This window comes from Suricata suricatta, chromosome 7 (assembly GCF_006229205.1).
Source record: "Suricata suricatta isolate VVHF042 chromosome 7, meerkat_22Aug2017_6uvM2_HiC, whole genome shotgun sequence".
Lineage (NCBI taxonomy): Eukaryota > Metazoa > Chordata > Mammalia > Carnivora > Herpestidae > Suricata > Suricata suricatta.
Genome location: NC_043706.1, coordinates 24,910,795 through 24,930,451, shown reverse-complemented (window position 1 = coordinate 24,930,451; position 19,657 = coordinate 24,910,795). Strand labels below are relative to the sequence as shown.

General features: G+C 38.5%; 1 protein-coding gene across 2 annotated transcripts in view; it reads left to right on the top strand.

The window, feature by feature from the left end:
• Nucleotides 1–19,657, top strand: part of RIPK1 (receptor interacting serine/threonine kinase 1) — a 42,503-nt gene that overhangs the window by 19,007 nt on the left and 3,839 nt on the right. For both annotated transcript variants that reach the window (XM_029943710.1, XM_029943709.1), the window contains 5 exons: nucleotides 691–922; nucleotides 2,738–2,887; nucleotides 13,107–13,183; nucleotides 16,835–16,925; nucleotides 17,755–18,306. In XM_029943710.1, the coding sequence (XP_029799570.1) occupies nucleotides 691–922; nucleotides 2,738–2,887; nucleotides 13,107–13,183; nucleotides 16,835–16,925; nucleotides 17,755–18,306 (1,102 nt within the window). The remainder of the gene's footprint in view (nucleotides 1–690; nucleotides 923–2,737; nucleotides 2,888–13,106; nucleotides 13,184–16,834; nucleotides 16,926–17,754; nucleotides 18,307–19,657) is intronic.

Genomic DNA, 19,657 nt, shown 5'->3' with positions numbered 1-19,657 from the left:
TCTTCTCACTGCATGGTTCTGTCATTTTGTCCTGCCATTCCCTCTTTGTTCTGTGTCTGACCTTTGTATTTTTCTCTTTGCTTCTTGTCTGTTTTTTTCTCCTTCCCATCCTGTCTTCTCATAGGTTCAGGCTACCAACTCAAAACAAGTAACACTACCATCCTTTTCCTCAATGTGTCTTTGGAATCCTTAGAATCTCGCATACATGGGCTTCGGGACACCATTTGGGAAAATCGAAGGTGCAGTACCTAGTCTCCATCTGCTCTACAAATCTGCTAAGAAGAATACACCTTGGATTCCTAGCCCAAGAAGTAGTTGAAAAAAATACACAGAGTAAATGAGGAATCAGAATAAACATGTTTTACTGTAGTTTATGTCAGAAATGACTTCTGCTTTTCCTCTTTCCTCCCCCTCCCCCAACCCTACTAGTAAATTCCCTGGGTTTATTGCTTAAGAATTGAGATATCAGAATTTCATATGGACATTTCTTAAGGGAGATTTTCTAGATGGCTGAAGAGACACAAAGTTTGCATGAGTCTGTTCAGAAGTGGCTATTTTAAACCTATCTAGTGTAGCCATTTCAGGAAATTCACTATACTTTGCATCTAGTAAATAAGCCCCAAAGGTAAAGACAAGTCTGATTTGCTTCTAGCTTTCACAGAACAATCCCATTGGCTTGATCTCTTGCAGATAGCTGATCTTGGCGTGGCTTCCTTTAAGACGTGGAGTAAACTGACTAAAGAAGAAAATAATGAGCAGAGGAAAATGAATAATAGTGCCCCAAAGAAAAATGGCGGAACCCTCTGCTACATGGCCCCTGAGCATCTGAATGACATCAACGCAAAGCCCTCGGAGAAGTCAGATGTGTACAGCTTTGGCATAGTACTTTGGGCAATATTTGCAAATAAGGAGCCATATGAAAGTAAGACATTTATAGAGGAGTGGAATCTGCATGTTAATCAAAACTGCTGAGTGAAACAGTGGCCTTCATTGAAGTCAGTTAAGATTTATAATGTCTCTTTACCCACTAGACTGTAAGCTACACAAGGCCTGGGACCATATCTAATTGATTCAGTGCTATTTCTCCAATCGCTACACACACAGTGCCGGGAACACAGTAGGTGTTCAATACATTTTTGTTGAATGAATGAGTAATCTCAGTTTAGGAATCAGGGATCACAGGTCAAGTAGGAGGCTTGATGATGTATCTGAGCTTGGGAGGTATTGTAGAATTCCAGGATTCTTCCTGGATGGGAAAGCTTCCTTGCTTCTTCTTAGGAGACATCCTTTGATTCAGTCACTTGCTCCTTCACTCAAGAATTACTTTTTTGGGGGGCACCTGAGTGGCTCAGTTGGTTAAGCTTCTGACTCTGGAGACTGTATATCTCAGGTATGATCTCATGATTCGTGAGATCCAGCCCTGTGTCAAGGCTCTGTGCTGTCAGGGATCCCTGCTTGGGATTCTCTCTCTCCCTCTCTCTTTGCCTCTCCCCTGAGTGTACTCACATGCTAAATAAATGAATAATAAAGTACTTCTTTTCAGTAATTACTGTGGGTACTTTAATTGGAATTAAGAATAAAAAGATGAGGAAGACATGATTCATGCAGAAAAGATACAGCAACCATTCCTCAGTTTGTTAAGTGCCTAAATTACTGGACATATCCTGGTCTCTTTTCTTGGGTGATTATAGCTCTTCTGGTTTAATGATTACCACTTTGCCAAGGCCTCTCAAATCTCTTATCTCGAGCCCTGGCCTGGATACCCACTTATCTGTTAGATCTATTACACCTTCCAGAGGAATCCCAAAGCAATGTGCCCTCAGACAGATTCATCTTCTACTTGTTCTCTGTGCAGTCCCCTCGGCTCTGCTCTTCTCATGTTCAGAAAACGGCCCCCCTCCCCGCACCCCGCACCCTACCTAGTTGCCGGGCCAGAAACCTTCCATGTTTAAGTCTTAGCTTTGCCTCTTGTCTCCCATATGCAATCAGACATTTAAACCTATGAACTTGAGGTATATATGTGATTCAGGCTACGTCTTGCATCCATCTGCTTCTCTCTATCCCCACCAGACTCTGTGTAGTTCAGACTCTCCATATTTCTGCTGATGGCTGCTCATGCCATTCCCCATTCACACTGCACCCACGCTGGTCATCCTAAAAGGCAAGTATGACCACCTCACTCATCTTTTTGAAATCTTTCCAAGGCTCCCTCATATCCTGCTTCCTTGGCCCGGAATCCTCCTGTCTGAGTCCTGCTTCCTGATTCTTTACATGAATAAATCCCACTTATTTTTCTGGACTCAGCAAAGCCTTCTCTGACCCTCTACTCATGGTTGTGTTAGCAGAAACCTTTGTGTTTACTTTTTGAATAGCAATTACCACTCTGTTTTGTATCACTTTCAATAAACTGAGCTCCGTATGGGTAAGAGCTGTACCTTGTTTGTCTTTATCGTTAAGTCTGGAATATGCCATTGGTTGTAGTCACATATTCTATTTGTTCTACCAGGAGGCCTCTTTGGTGTGAGTTTTGTGTTTCATCTGCAGAGGTTAAGATGTTGTTTGATCATCTGGGCAGTGGGCCATGTCAGAGGGCCATTCTGCCCCTCAAGGGTGAGGCAGTACTACTAAAAACATATCCCAGGCAGAGAGAGATTAGCCTGTCCAAACTCTGCTGTCTTCCTGCCTGAGACACTTAGGACCTGAGAAACAGTCAACTTAATCCCTCTTTGCTTTATAGATGCTATCTGTGAGCAGCAGTTGATAATCTGCATTAAATCTGGGAACAGACCAAATGTGGAAGACATCACTGAGTACTGCCCGGAGGAGGTCATCAGCATCATGAAGCAGAGCTGGCAGGCGGATCCAGACGCTCGGCCAACATTTGCTGGTAAGAGCAGCTTTCATGGCTACGTACATCACCTACGAGGCAATCTTCCTAGAGAGACGTCATCAAACATGGCTTTAAGTTTTTAGAAAGCTGATTCCACTTGTAATTTCAAATTGCTTTTCTAGATTTTAAACATTTTGTTCAATGAAAAAGATACCATCCCTCCTAAAAGCATGAAGATACATAAGGCCTTTTTATTTCTTTTTTTCCCTAGAACTTTAAGAAAATTTTTTTATGTCTTTATTTTATATTGAGAGACAGAGACAGAGAGTGAGCAGAGGAGGGGCAGAGAGAGAGGGAGACACAGAATCTGAAGCAGGCTCCAGGCTCTGAGTGTCAGCACAGAGCCTGATGCGGGGCTCGAACTCACAGACTGTGAGATCGTGACCTGAGCCGAAGTTGGACACTCAAACCAACTGAGTCACCCTGGCACCCCTCATAGAACGTTTTTAAAAAATTGTGTTAAAATATACATAACACATAATTTACCATTTTAACCTTCTTTAACCATACAATTCAGTGGCATTAAGTACACTCAGTGTTGTTGCAGCCATCACCACCGTCCATCTCCAAAAACGTTTTCATCTTGCCAAACTGAAGCTCTGTACCCATTAAATACCAACACCTCAGTCTCCTTCCCCCAGCCCTTGGCAACCATCCATCCTCACTTTCCATCTCTAGGAACTTGACCTCCCTGGGTACCTCTTATAAGTGGAATCATTCAGTACCTTTCTGTGCCTGGCTTCTTTCAGCATAATGTCTTTAAGTTTCCTCCATGTTGTAGCACATATCAGAATCTCCTTCCTTTTTCTTGCTGAATGCTATGCGTATTTGCCACATTTCTTTATCCATTCATCTGTTGGTGGATACCTGGGTTGCTCCTACTGGCCTTTTCATTTTGTAGACTATTTTCTTTCTTCTCCCTTCCCTTGTGCAGCTGACATCTTTGGAGATGTATGTTGTCATTTAGATTGGGCCTGTAGTCAAGGAAGAGGGCAAGGGACGTGGATGTTTGCCACATCCTTGTACCTCCTCCATACTCCTGCGTTACCCAGGATCTTGCTAAGACTCTAGAGGCAGAGGAAAACTGGAAATCAGAGGAAAGAAAATCAGGTGAGGAAAAATAAATAGTAGGAAATCAGGAGCCAATAAAGCATTTTGCCATCCTGTTTCTGCTACAAGGAGACAGAATTAAAGCCCCACCTACCACTACTACCAAGGATTAGCGTAGTACTTTGATTCACTGGCTTGTTTTCTTATTCTTTTAGTCGGCCTGAATTTTCTCCTGGCTTGGTCTCTTCTCTTCTTCCATGCCTTTTTCATTTTTTAAAAAAAATTAAGTTCCTTGGCACACCTGGGTGGCTCATTGTTTAAGTGTTTGACTCTTGACTTCAGCTCAGGTTGTGATCTCACAGTTTGTCAGTTAGAGCTCTGCATTAACAGTGTGGAGCCTTCTTGGGATTCTCTCTCTCTCCCTCTCTCTCTGCCTCTCCTCAACTCTCTCTTAAATGAATAGGCTTTAAAAAACGAAAGTTTAATTAAATTTCTTATTTTGAGATAATTGTAGATTTATATGTAGTTGTAAGAAAAAGACAGAGGGGCACCTGGCTGGCTCAGTTGGTAGAGCGTGTGACTCCTGATCTCCGCTTTGTCAGTTCAAGCCCCGAAAGGAAAAGAGGGGAAGGGAAGGAAGGAAGGAAGAAAAGAAGGAAAGTGAGAAAGAGAGAAAGAAAGAACACAGAAGCATCCCTTGTGCCTTTGACCTAGTTTACCCAAGTGATAGCATCTGGCCAAACTATATATAGTATGGCAACTGGGACACTGACATTGATAAGGTCAGATATGGAACATCTCCATCACCATAAAGGTCCCTTATGTTGCCCTCTTACAGCCACCCCCGCTCGCCTCCCCAGCCCCACCCTCCTCCTTCACCCACTGGCAATCACAAATCTGTTCTCCGTTTCTATCATTTTTTTTTTGTCATTTCACAAATGTTACGTGAATAGTACCATGTACTACTTTTGGGAACCCTTTGGGACTGGCTTTTTGCCACTCAGCATAATTCTCTGGAGAGGCATCCAGGTGGTTGTGTGAGTCAATGACTTGTTCCTTTTTGTTGCTGAGTAGTATTCCATGGTGTGGATATACCACAGTTTGCTTATTCACTCTTCAAAGGAAATCTTGTTTGCTCTCAAGTATTGGCTGTTATAACTAACACTGCTGTAAAACTTCATGTTACAGGTTTTTGTGTGGACATAAGTCTGTATTTCTCTGCAATAAATACCCAGAAGTGAGATAGCTAGGTTTTATGATAGTTTCATAATTGCCTTTTTGTGGGTTCTTAAATGGCTGAGGATATTGGATATCTTTTGATGTGCTTGTTTGCATCTGTGCACCTGCTTTGGTGAAATGTTGCTTTATATCTTTTGCCCATTTTCTAATTTGATTGCTTTGTTTTTTACTGTTGAATTTTGAGTGTTCTTTATATATTATATATAGTATTTCTTCATTGGATAAGTGGTTTGCAAATATTTTCTTCCAACATGTAAGGTTTTTTATCTTCTTAGCAGAGTCTTTCATAGAGTGAAAAAAGTTTTTGAAGTCTACTTTATTAATTTTTCCTTTTATGGATTGTATTCTGATGTCAAGCCTAAAAACACTGTCAGCATTAAATCTCAAAGATTTTCTCATATGTTTTATTCTAAAATCCTCACAGTTTTACATTTAAGTCTGTGTTAAGTATATTTTGATTCTATAATTGTCAAGGAAAATTTTTAATTGCTAGCCAAAGAACAGTAGCACAGAACTAAAATTTGGTTGTCCTTTACCACTTTTCAGTTTATAGTTTATTGGAAAAATACCACAATCCATTTTGAGTTAATTTTTGTATAAAGTACATGGCTTAGGTTGAAGTTCATTTTTTGCTTATAAATATCCACTTCTTCAAGCCCATTTGTTTGAAAGTCTGTCTTCCTTCCATTGAATGGCTATTTCTTCTTTGGCAGAAATCAGTTGGGATATTTGTATGGGTTTATTTTGGGATTCTCTGTTCTGGTCTGTTGATCTGTGCACCTATCCACCCCTTTCCCAATACTCACAGTCTTAATTAATATAGTGATATAAGTCTTAAAATTGAGTTGACTGATTCTTCCCACTTTTTTCTTTATTTAAGAGAAATTCTTTTAGTTCCTCTAGTTCCTTTGGCTTTGCATGTAAAATTTAGAAAAATCTTGTCTGTACCTACCAAAAAAAATCTTATTGGGATTTTGATAGAAATTGTGTTAAATCAGTATATCCATTTGGAGAGAATATATACTTTACTATATCAAGTCTTCTAATCCACAAACACAATATGTCTCATCATTTATTTATATCTTCTTTGATTTATTTTATCAGGGTTGTATAGTTTTCAGCATACAAGTTCTATATATATTTCTCCTTTTATACATAGTTTGTATTTTAAATTTAGATGTCCATTTGTTCATTGCTGGAATATAGAAATATAGTTGTTTTTTGTATGTTAATCTTGTATCTTATGACTTTATTGAACTCACTTATTAATTCTAGAAGTTTTAAAGATCTTTTTTTAGATCTTCATGTCATTTCCAAATAGGGACAGTTTTCTTTCTTCCTTTCTGATTAGTACAACTTTTATCTCCTTTTCTTATTTTATCATATTGTCCAGAATTTCTAGTGTTATCTTAAATAAAAGCAATGATAGCAGACATCCTCGCCTTTTCTCAGTATTAGGGGAAAGCATTCAGACTTTCACTATAAAGTATGATGTTAGCTGTAGGTATTTGGTAGATACTCTTTTTCACTTGAGGAAGATCATATTTTTTCTTATTTTTCTGAGAATCTATCATGAATGGGTTTTGAATTTTGTCAACTGATTTTTTTGCATTGATTGATACGCTCATAATTTCCCTTCTTTAAACTGTTAGTATGGGGAATTACACTGATTGATTTTTGAGTACCAAACCAGCCTTGCATCCCAGGAATAAAACCTATTTAGTAATGGTTTATGATTCTTTTTATTTATTGCTAAATTACATTTGCTAATATTTTGTTAAGACTTTTGCATGTATATTCATGAGGACATTGGTCTGTAACTTTCTGATTTTTGTAGTATCTTTGTCTTTTTAAAAAAATTTTTTAATTCTGTTTATTTTGAGAGAGAAAGCACAAGCAAAGGAGGGGCAGAGAGAAGGAGAGACCAAATCCCAAGCAGGCTCTGTACCATCAGCACAGAGCCCGATACAGGTCTTGAACTCATGAACTGTGAGGTCATGACCTGAGCCAAGATCAAGAGTCAGATACTTAACTGACTATTCTACCCAAGTGCCCCTCTTTGTCTGGTTTTGATACCAGGGTCAATATTGGCTTCATAAAATAAGTTGACAAGTTTTTCCTCCTATTTTTTAGAAGAGAATAGATATTATTGATGTTAATTCTTTAAAAGTTTGATAGAATTCTCCCATGAAACCATCTGGGCCTGGAAATTTCTTTTTTGGGAGTTAAAATTTTTTTAGTGTTTATTCCTTTTATAGAGAAGAGGGAGAGAGACAGACAGACAGACAGACAGACAGCATGAGCAGAGCAGGGGCAGAGAGAGAGAGAGAGGGAGACACAGAATCTGAAGCAGGTTCCAGGCTCTGAGCTGTTAGCACAGAGCCTGACGTGGGGCTTGAACACATGAGATCATGACCATGAGATCATGACCTGAGCCAAAGTTGAATACCCAACTGACTGAGCCACCCAGGTGCTCCTCTTTTCTGGAAGTTTAAGATTGCAAAGCTAATTTCTTTAATAGTATCGGAGCTATCTGATCTGTTTTACATCAGAGTAGTATGTATTATATCAGAGTAGTATACCAAGTAGCTTGGTAGATCTGGTTGTGATAGTTTGTATTTTTTGAGGAAATTATATATTTCATTTGTCAAATTTATATATGTAAAGTTGTTTGTAGTCCTTATTAGTGTTTAGATATCTGCAGTATTTGTAGTGATATGCCCTGTTTCATTCCTGGTAGTGGTTATTTGTGTCTTCTGTTTTCCTAGAGGTTTATCAATGTATTGATCTTTTCAAATAACCAGCTTTTTCTTTCATTGATTTTCTCTATTGTTTTTATGTTTTCTAATAGATTACTGTTCTTTATCATTTACTTTCTTCTTCTTTTTGTTGGTTTTGTTCTTCTTTTTCTGGGTTCTTGAGATGGGAACTTAGATTGAGACCTTTTCTTTTTTTTAATGTTTTTATTTATTTATTTTTGAGAGAGAGGACACAGTGTGAGCAGGTGAGGGTCAGAGAGAGAGAGACACGGAATCTGAAGACAGTCCCCAGACTCTGAGCTACCTGTCAGCACAGAGCCACGAGATCAGGACCTGAGCCTAAGCCAGATGTTCAACCAATTAAACCACCCAGGTGCCACGACCTTTTCTTTTTTCTAATATGTGTGTAATACCATAAATTCCCTTCTCAGCATTGCTTTAGTTATGTCTCACAAATTTTGATAGTTTCTTTTTTATTTTCATTTATTTAATTGCATTTTAAATTTCTCCTTGAGACTTTCTCTTTGACCTATGGATTATTTAGAAGTATGTTGTTTAGTTTCCAAGAGTTTGGAGATTTTCCTATTATTTTTCTTTATTGATCTCTGGCTTGATTTCCTTGTAGTCAGAGAACACTTTCTATGTATTTCAACCTTTAAATTTTGTTGAGGCTTATTCTATGTCCCAGAATATGGTGTATCTTGACATATGTTCTGTGGACACTTGAAAGGAATGGGTTATTCTGCTGTTGTTGGGTAGGGTGTTCTATAAATCTTGATTAGATCCTGCTGATGATGTTGAGTTCTTTTATACCTTGGCTGATATTTTGTCTAGTTCTTTAAGTTTTTGAGAGAGAAATATTGAAATCCCCAACTAGAATTGTGAATTTGTTTATTCGTGCTTTTTGTTTTATCATCTTTCGTTTTATAGATTTCACATTTCTGATGTTTGGCACATGTATGTTTAGGATTGCTATGTCTCGATGGATTAGTCCTTTATCACTATATAAATGTCCTTTTTTGTCTCCAGTAATCATCTGTGCTCTGAAGTCTACTTTATTGGATATTAATACAGCCACCCTTCTTTTCTTTTATTAATATTAACATGATATCTCTTTCTCCATCTTTTTACTTTCAACTGCCTGTACTCAATCATATGTGAAGTGAGTTTTTTGTGACAGCATCTACTTTGGTCATGTCCTTAATCTATTCTGCTAATGTCTGTCTTTTGATTGGTGTTTTTAGACCATATACATTTAATGTAATTATTGTTATGTTAGAGCTCACATTTGCCATTTTATCTTGTTTTCTGTTCCGTTTTTCATTTCTCAGTTTTCTTTTTTCTGCCTTCCTGTGCATTTTAAAACATTTTTAGATTCCCATTTGAATTTACTGACATTATTTTTCAGCATAGTTTTCCTAATGGATACTCTAGGTGTTATGCCATCTGTACAAAATTTATTGCAGTCTACTGATGTTATTTTACCAGCTGAGTGAAGTATAAAAACTTAACTTCCTTTACTTCTCTTTACCTTCCTCTGTATATAATTGCCTTAAATATTTCTTCTACATACATTTATAATACTTTGGCATTATTACAGTTCTGCTTCAGCTGTCAGTCATAGTCTGGAAGACTCAAAAGGAGGAAAGCCTATTGTATTTACCCATATTTTTGATTACTGTCGTGTGGGGTGGTTTTTGTAATATTATTTCTGACACCAAATATGTCACAACCGGGTGCTCTAGAATTCAGTTAAATTCTGACATTAACTACCTGGAGTTACTGTCAGATTCCATAGGTTTAAGGGCTAAGTCCTGCTGTGAGATTGTCCCTACTCTATATACCAGATGCAGATAGGGTGCCCAGGCTACCCACATTTCTGTCCCACCGAATACAAATGTGAAGGTCCTCATACTACCCCCTTAGGTTCAGTAATTCACTGAACAACTCCTGGAACTCAGGTAAACATTTTGCTTACATTTACTGGGTTATAATAAAGGATACAGCTCCGGAACAGCCACAGGAAGAGATTTCATTATAAGCAAGTCACTGGTGGTAGGAGTGGTGTGCCACAGAGCTCTCATGCCCTCTTTGGGCATTCCGCTTTCCCAATAATGTACCTACTCAATGTATTCACTAACCTGAAAGCTCTCTAAACCTTGTTTTTGAGAGGTTTTTGTTGAGACTTCATTAGATGGGCATTATTCTTTAAATCACTGGTAATTGGTGACAGGGCTCAACCTCCAGTCCCTGTCCCCTCAATATAGGGCAGGGAGCTGTAATGAAAGCTCCAACCCTGTAGGCACAGTTAGGTCTTTCTGGTGACCAGCTCCCATCCTGAAGCTAACTAGCTTCTCTTCCCCATCCCTCCAGCCTGGAGCCATCTCATTAACATACAATTTTTGTTTTAATTTTTGTTCATGTTTATTTATGTTTAAGAGAGAGAGAGAGTGCAAGTGCAGTAGGGGCAGAAAGAGAAGGAGACACAGAATCCGAAGGAGGCTCCAGGCTCTGAGCTGTCCGCACAGACCCCGACACAGAGCTCAAAGTCATGGACTGCAAGATCATAACCTGAGCCAAAGTCGGATGCTCAACCGACGGAGCCACCTAGGTGCCCCAACATACAATTCTTAATGCCTCGAAGATCCTAAGGATTTGGGGAGCTCCCTGCCATTGAAATGGCTGAATCTGGGAAAAAGAACACTTACTTATTTTTTAGTTATACCACATGTGTTCTTTTTTCCTCCCTGATATATGAAATACCTTTTTGTTTTTTTTATCATTTCCTTCTTGTTTAGGAAGTTTCTTTAGCCATCTTTTAGAGTGTTTCTGCTAGGGACAAATTATCATAGCTTTTCTTCATTGAGACTATCTTGATCTTCCCTTCATTTCTGAGGGATATTTTGGCTTGGTGTAGGTTTTGGGTGGACAGTTCTCTTTCAGGACCTAATAAATATTGTGCAACTTCCTCTGGCCTCCATGGTTTCAGTTAAGAAATCCTCTTTTTTTTTTTTTTAACTTACAGGTAAGGTATTTTCTCTGGCTGCTTTCATGATTTTTTCATCTTTCAGAGATTAATTTTTATTCATCTTGACATGAATTTCTTTGGGTTTATTCTGTTTTGAGTTTTGTTTTGGTTTTTGAATCTGTTAGGTTTATGTCCCTTGCCAAATTGGGAAAGCTTTCTGCAGTTATCTCTTAAGAGTATTTTTTTCAGCCATGCTTTCTTTTTCCTTTCTTTCTGATATTGTGTTAATAAAAATACTCGATCTTCTGTTAGAGTTCCACTTGTTACTGAGGCTCTGTATACTTTTTCCTCAGTTTATTTTCTGTCTCTTGATCAGATTAGTATATTTCTATCATTCTGGTCTTTCAGTTCACTGACTTTCCTCTGATCCTTTTATTCTGCTGTTGAATTTATCCATTATGGTTTGTTATATTTTTCAGTTCAAAAATTTCATTGACATTTCTTTTATATCTTCTATTTCTTTGTTGAGGCTGTTATTTTTTTAATTTGTTTCAGCTTGTTTGTAATTGCCTATTGAAGCATCTTTATCATGGCTGTTTTAAAATCTTTAAGCAGGTAATTCTAACATCTCTAATATCTGGATGTTGGCATCTCTTTATTATCTTTTTTCCTTCAGGTTGGGATATTTCTGGTTCTTAGTGTGATGAGTAATTTTTCTATTGAAACTTACACATTTCCTTACAATATTAGGAGATTCTGGATCTTCTTTAAGCCTTCTGTTTTAGCTAGCCGTTTCTGACGTGGCTTTGGCAGTAGAAGGATGGCTGCTGCCTTGTTTGTGACAGGTAGAGAAAGTCCAGGTTTTCTACTAAGCCCTGTTAACACCCGGGGGGTGTCCTTCTTTTTACTGCTCAGGGTAGAAGTTCCAATGGAGTCCAGCTGGTCTTCATGGACACTGCAACAGAAGTGAAAGTTCCGACTCCTACTAGCCCTTTTCTGACACTTCTCCCGTGGAATGGATAGGGGCACCTCACTACTGCAAAGTAAGGGTGCAAGTGCAGTCTGCCCTGGTAGTCCATTGACACCATGGAGTGGAGGGCTCAGTACCATCTGGCAGGAAGGAAAGTCCTGGCTTCCTTTTCGGCCTTCTCTGACATCGCCCTGGTGGGGTGTTGGAATACCATGTTACTGTCTCATGAGGTTGGAAGTCTTAGCTCCCTACCTGGCCTTTGCTGGTGAGGTTGGGAATGGAGCTACAGTATTTTCTGTGATGTTTGCCTGGAGAGTGGTTATTGACTAAAGGTCTTTTGTCTTGCTAAGATGCTCTTTGCTTAGTCCTCTGGCTCTAAGAAGCAGGCTTTATTAGGATTTTTTTTTCATTGGGATTACCAGCTTCTCTAAGTCTAAGTCTAGGATCTAAGAGGCAAAAAGAAATCCTAAATGAACTCATTGTCATGTCCTTCCTCAGATCCCAAAGTCCCTAGTTTGTCAGCCTTTGTCTTTCCTTCTGTCAGGCTCTTTTTATGTTTGTTTTATATGTGATATCTAGGGGTTCTTGTGCTTAAAGGGAGAAATAAGGAAAGGTATGCCTACCCCAGCTTCCTGGAAGTGAAAGTTGCCTTTTTTTTTTTTTTTAAGGCTAACAGCTTTTAACTTTTTATGTCAAATCCCTATTCTGAGTATTTTATTTTGAGAGAGAGAATGTGAGCAGGGAGGGGCAGATACAGAGGGACAGAATCCCAAGCAGACTTCATGCTGTCAGCGTGGAGCCCAGTGTGGGGCTCGGATCCACGAACCATGAGATCATGACCTGACCTGAACTCATGAGTTGAACGCTTAACCGGCTGAGCCGCCCAGGCGCCCCTGTCCTCTAGTTCTGATGCCAGGGGGGCAGAAACAAGGAGTCCCTCCGTCCTTGCTCACTTGGAGACTAATTCACATTAGACAGGGCTTTGTGCTGCGGCCGAGAAACATGCTGTTAGGCAACAGCCCTTGGTTTCTAGTGTTAACCCTGTTCCTTCTTCTGTCTACTTTGTTATTAGTCTTGCTAATCTCTGTGTAAGTCAGAGATGTGGCATTTAAATTTTTATTTTACTGCTCTGTCCACAGATTAAGGTAAGTAATTCAAAGATAAACTACTAATACTTAAATTTACTTTAGAAAATACGTAAGAAACTTACAGCATTATTTTCTTATATAGGTATTGAAGAAAAATTTAGGCCTTTTTATGTAGATCATTTAGAAGAAAATGTAGAAGAGGATGTGGCAAGTTTAAAGGTAGGTAACATAGCAGGTGCTTAAAACATTAACATATCAAAGCATATATATTATCAAACTTGAAAACCAAAGCACTATAACTTGTTACTAAGATTTGAGGTAGACTAGCCTGGTAATCACATAAAACAAAATTGGCAGTTTTATACAAATATCATCAAGTTGGCATACTGGACCCATTCCTCCATCGAAACTAATGAAATTAAGAAATTATATACAGCAATATGAAAACAAAAGCACAACATCACTGGAATAGAATGGAAAGTACCATAGGTGGATCAGTCATTTTGAGGAATTCTTGAAAGGTAGAAAGCCAATGGAATTAAATTTGCTAAGACATATAACAGGGGAAAAATGCTACCCCTAAACATTATGCTGAAGAAGTACTGGAGGAATAAGCCTGTGTCAATGTGTAGAAGCAGCAGCATGGTCACCGGGGGACATGGATGTTAGGATTGTCATTTGGGGACCATGGTTGTTGCAGTTACAAAAGTTGGTTCCTCCCCCTGATAACCTGTGCTAAGCAACTGGTGGGAGCAGCATCCGCCTCAACCTGAAGCCGTGAATTTGGGGTCTGGGGCCTAACGGGTATGACAAGGATTGTTACCAACTAAGTAACCAAGGGAAACAAAGACCTTCCCTGCATACACACAATTAGGAAACAAGCTGCTAGCATAAGTCTTACAGCAACATACTATAATCATGAGGGCAAGACGACATAAATAAAACAGGCAGACATGAGGAGGTTTTAAGGTAAAGATAAAAAATCAGAGTCAAGAATTACCAGACTTTTGAGGGATATGTACACTATAAAAGGAGAGGTATCCAGTGGAAACCATTCCTGGACATCAAAAGGACATCAGGAAGGGTAATCACTAAGGCAAACCATTACCACAACAATCAGGAAGATTTCCTAATGATATAAAGTTCAATTCACCAGCAAGGTAATAACAGTCTTAAATATGTATATGCCCTTAATAACATGGCCTCAAAATACACAAAGTAAAACTTGGCAAAACTCCAAGGAGAAAGAGACAAATTCACAATTCATAGTTGGAGATTTTAATACAAATTTCTCTTTAACGGATAGAAAAAATGGACCAAAAAATCGATAAGGATATAGAAAATTTGAAGAACGTGATTAACATTTGACTGAACAGAAATATATAAAACACTGCATCTAATAATTGCAGAACACTTAACCTTTAAAGACTTTTTGAGAACATATACAACATACTTCAAAATTGACTGTGTCCTGGGAAATAAAATAATTCTCAACCAATTTAAAGGGGTTGTAATCATATAAAGAATTTTCTCTGGTTATATTTCAGTTATGCTAGAAAATAATCTTAAAAGCTAATTAGAAAATCTCATGTGGTTAGAAGTTAAGAAATATATTTTTGAATACCCGTTGAATCAAAAAGGAAATCACAATGGAATTTAGAAAAATTTTACACTGACACCTAACAAAAAGACTACATATAAAAACAAAATGCAAATATGACTAAGAAAAAGACTTAAAGGAAATCCCAAAATGTTAATTTTTTTCCTTGAGCTACAGACACTATGTGTAGGTTTCTTTTTAAATATAATTCTTTACATTTTCTATATTTTCTATAATAAGTAATATTACTTTTATAGTGAAAAAGAGTTTCTTTTTCTTCTTTTGTTATTGTGGTAATATATATATAACATAAAATTTACCATCGTACCCATTTTTAAGTGTACAATTCAGTGGCTTTAAGTACATTCACAGTGTTTTACAACCATCTCTAGTATCCATTCCATTTTTCAAAATCCCAAACAGAAACTCTGTACCCATTAAACAACAGCTCCCCATTCCTCCCTCTCCCCAGTTTCCTGGTAACTTTTAATTCCACCTGCCGTCTATGAATTTGCCTCTTTTGGGTACCTCATAGACTGGGGGTCAGACAGTATTTATTTTTTTGTATCTAGCACATTTCATTTAGCATAAAGTTTTCAAGGTTCATTCATTTTGTAGCATGTGTTAAATGAACTTTATTCCTTTCTAAGGCTGAATAATACTCCATTTTACATGTATATCACATTTTGATTATTGATTCATCTGTGATGGAGACTGACTTGTTTCTACCTTTAATCTATGAATAATGCTGTTATGAACTTTGGTCTACAATTGTTTTTAGTGCTTCTTTCAATTCTTTGGGGTATATACATGTAAGAGAGGAATTGCTACATTGTATGATAATAACTATATTTAATTTTTGAGGAACCATCATATTGCTTTCCATAATGGCCATACCATTTTACATTGCCACCAGCAATGCACAAGGGTTCCAATTTCTGTACATTCTCACCTACACTTTTCATTTTTTAAAAATAATAGATATTCTAATGAATGTGAAATTACATATATCTCATGGTAGTTTTTTTAAAGTTTATTTTTGAGAGAGAGTGTGAGTGGGGGAAGGGCAGATAGAAAGGGAGGTAAGAATCTGAAGCAGGGTTCAGGCTCCAAGCTGTCAGTGCAGAGCCTGATGTGGGGCTTGAACCCACAGACTGTGAGATCATGTCAAATTCGGAGACTTAACCGACTAAGCTGCCCAGGCACCCCCATGGTGGTTTTGATGGATAATTTCCCAATGATTAAAGACACTGAGCACCTTTTCATGTGCCATTTGTGTATCTTCTTTAGAAAAATGTTTATTAAAACACTCTGGCCATTTTTGAATTTAGTTGTTTGTGTTTTATTGTTGAATTATAAGAATTTTTTATATAACATATATTCATCCCTTATCAGAGATATATGACTTGTAAATATTTTTCTTCCTATTCTGTGGGTTATCTTTTCACTTTCTTGGTAGTGTCCTTTGATGCAAAGAGGTTTTAATTTTTCGTGGATGTCATATCCACGAAATTGTCATCAAAGCCAAGGTCATGAATCTTTTCCCTCATGTTTTCTTCTAATGCTTATGTAGTTTTAGCACTTAACCTTCAGTTTTTGATTCATTTGGAATTAATTTTTGTATGCATTAAAGGTAAGGGTCCAACTTCATTCTTATAGATGTGGATATCCAATGTTCCCCCACTGAATGGTCTTGGCACCCTTGTTGAAAATCAGTTGGTCATACAAAGGTTTATTTCTGGGTTCTCTATTATATTCCATTGGTCTGTGCTTATCCTTAGGCTAATAACATATTGGGTTTTTTTATTACAAATTTTTTTAATGTTTATTTTTGAGAGAGAGAGACAGAATGTGAGCAGGGGAGGGGCAGAGAGAGAGGGAGACACAGAATCTGAAGCAGGCTCCAGGCTCTGGGCCGTTAGCACAGAGCCCAACTTTGGGCTTGAAATCATGGACCATGAGATCATGACCTGAGCCAAAGTCAGATGCTTAACCAAGTGAGTCACGTGCCCTGAATACCACATTGTTTTGATTCCTGTAGTCTTGAACTGAGTTTTGAAATGGGGAAGTGTGAAACTTCTAAATCCATTCTTCTTTTTTATAAGATTGTTTTGGCTATTTGGAAAAAAAGATTAATTTAAAAAATATTTATTCTTTGTACAAGCTATATGAAATTTCTACCTTTTGAAAAAACTCATTTTTCTTATAATAATTTTCTGGAACTGTTTTCTACTGTTTACTAAAGTGTGCATTTACGCTCTTCATTATAGAAAGAGTATCCAGAACAAAATTCACTTGTGAAGAGAATGCATTCTCTCCAGATTGACTGTACAGCAATACCTCCAAGCAGGTCAAATTCAGGTAACATACTATGACTGAAAGTACTTTATTCAGTTCATTCATTCACTCTTTTCTAAAATAACTCTTCATGACCATATAAAAAAACAGAAGATGCTATAATATTCAACCCCTGCCATAAGGGAATTTATAATATATTTGGGAGGGAAGATACATATATTTGAAATAGTAGGCAACCTTGTGTTCACCAAAATCATAACGTATCTTGAACATATATCTGATAGGGAGAAAGTGACAGATCAGGAAAAAGACAGGACATATGTGAAAGCAAAGTCCCTGAGAAGGTCAGGGATGATAGATTCAGAAAACAAGCAGAGAGGTTGGTCTCAGATTCACGAAAGGTACTTTTTTTCATTATAACAAAGGGAAAACAGACTGTACGATATTGAAACCAATTATTAGCTATCTGTTCTGGGGCAAATTAACCTCTTTAAACCTCATCCATCAAATCATGATAATAATCACTCATATTCTTAGGGGCTTTTAATGAATAAAAGAATCCATGGAAAGTACCTAGCACCAAACTGCTCTATTCTTTTGTCCAGCTCTGCGTCACACCAAGGAGACACCCACCTTCTCTGTTGCCGTATAAGTCCCTTTCCTCCTTGGTCATTCCTGTGACACTCACATTTCTGTTGCTTATTAAAATTTCTCTAGTGCTCTCTGCCTGCCATGCAGGGGCTTCTACTTTCTCAATATAAAGTAAATGCTTTTTGATTTGTTCTCAAAGTTTTCAGTATGTTTTGAGGTACAGATTTATAATGGTGTGTAGGTTTTATTTTACTTCTTATTGTTTTATGAAACTCTTTCCATATTGATCATTTCTTCTCAGCCCCAGAACAGCCCAGTTCGCTGCACAGTTCACAAGGGATGGGCCCTGTGGAGGAATCCTGGTTTGCTCCCTCTGCAGAGTACCAGCAGGAGGAGAATGAGCTCAGCTTACGGAGTAAACTCCAGGAGGAAGCCAACTACCATCTTTATGGCAGCCGCATGGACAGGCAGACAAAACCACTCAGACAGAGTGTGGCTTATAACAGAGAGGAGGAGAGGAGACGAAGGGTCTCCCATGACCCTTTTGCACAGCAGAAACCTTATGAGAATGCTCAGAGCCCAGGAGCAAAAGGTGCTCCTTATTCCGGCACAACCAGTCACGGTAATGCAGGACAGCAGCCCACAGGGCTAACCAGCCAGCCCCAAGTAGTATACTGGAACAATGGACGGTACAACCTGTATGGTTATGGAACAAGACCGTTGGATCTGGGAACCGCGAGTCCAGGAGTTTGGTATCCAAGCCCTATGCCAAGCGTGCATAAAACCCCAGTGCCTGAGACCAACCTACTGGGAAACACACCCACCATCCCATTCAGCTCCTTGCCATCAAGAGGTAAACAGTTTTTTCAGTTACAATCTAAAGAATTAAAATTTGTGAAAGTAAAGCAGCCGTCAGCTCTGTTGTAGACTATCAGGTAACATAGGTGAGTTGTTTTCAGTGTCCAGCCACCAGATGCGGTTTACAGCCATGGAATAGTCTCCATCCGACCACTTTGGTCTCAGTCTGCCTAGGATTCACTGCGCCCGCCCACAGGTGTTGGGTACAGGTCCTGATAACTGGGAGGCATCTTCTGCTCTAACCTGCATCACAGTGGTCCCATTGCCCTGATCCCTGATGGCAGTGAAGGTCACTGCTTGTGTTCTTTTACTTGCTTGCTGTTGTCTGAAGGTAAGAAAGAAGTCTTAGATGTTTTTCTTAGCTTATATAAGCCAAAGACGGCCATTTGTGGTGAAAACCATAGTGTTGGGCTACCGTCCCCACCATTTATCTCTACAGTTCTTTACATCTTCCCAAACTGCAACTCTGAGCTCATCAGGCACTAACTTCCCACTCCCCACTTCCTCAGCCCCTGGCACCACCATTCTACTCCCCGTCTCTGTGAACTTTCCCACTCTAGGTATTTCATGTAAGTGGAATCATACAGTATTTGTCCTTACTTAGCACAGTGTCCTAAAGGTTCATCCAGGTTGTAGCCTGTGTCAGAGCTTCCTTCCTCTTTAAGGCTGAATAATATTCCATTGCCTGTATATAATACATTTTGTTTATTTGTTCATCTGTTGACAGACACTTGAGTGGCTTTGCTAAACATGAGTGTGTAAATATCTGTTTGGGCCCTGCTTTTGATTCCATTGGGTATATACCCAGAAGTGGATTTGCTGGATCATAGAGTAATTCTATTATTAATTTCTGAGAAACCTCCATACTTTTTACCACAGTGGCTGCACCGTTTTGTATTCCCACCAGCAGTATACAAAGGTTTTAGTTCATCCACATCCTTGTAAACACTTGTTTTTTTTTTTTAATAGTAGCCATCCTGATGGATATGCGGTTGGTTCAGCTACATTTTAAAGACAAAACTTTCAAAGAGTGGCATAGGATAAATAATTTAACTTATACATCCAGAGTAAAGCCCTGCCCTCTTACCATGTTGTATTTATTTCGCTTGCTTTTTTTTTTCTTCATGTTTATTTGTTTTTGAGAGAGGGAGAGAGAGCTTGCGAGCAGGGGAGGGGCAGAGAAAGGGGTGGGGGAGAGGATCTGAAGTGGGCTGTGAGAGCCTGATACTGGGCTCAAACTCATGAACCATGAGATCACGATGGGAGCTGAAGTTGGACACTTAACCAACTGAGCCACTCAGGTGCCCCTCTCTTGCTTTCAGTCTAGATATACTTACATGTGTATT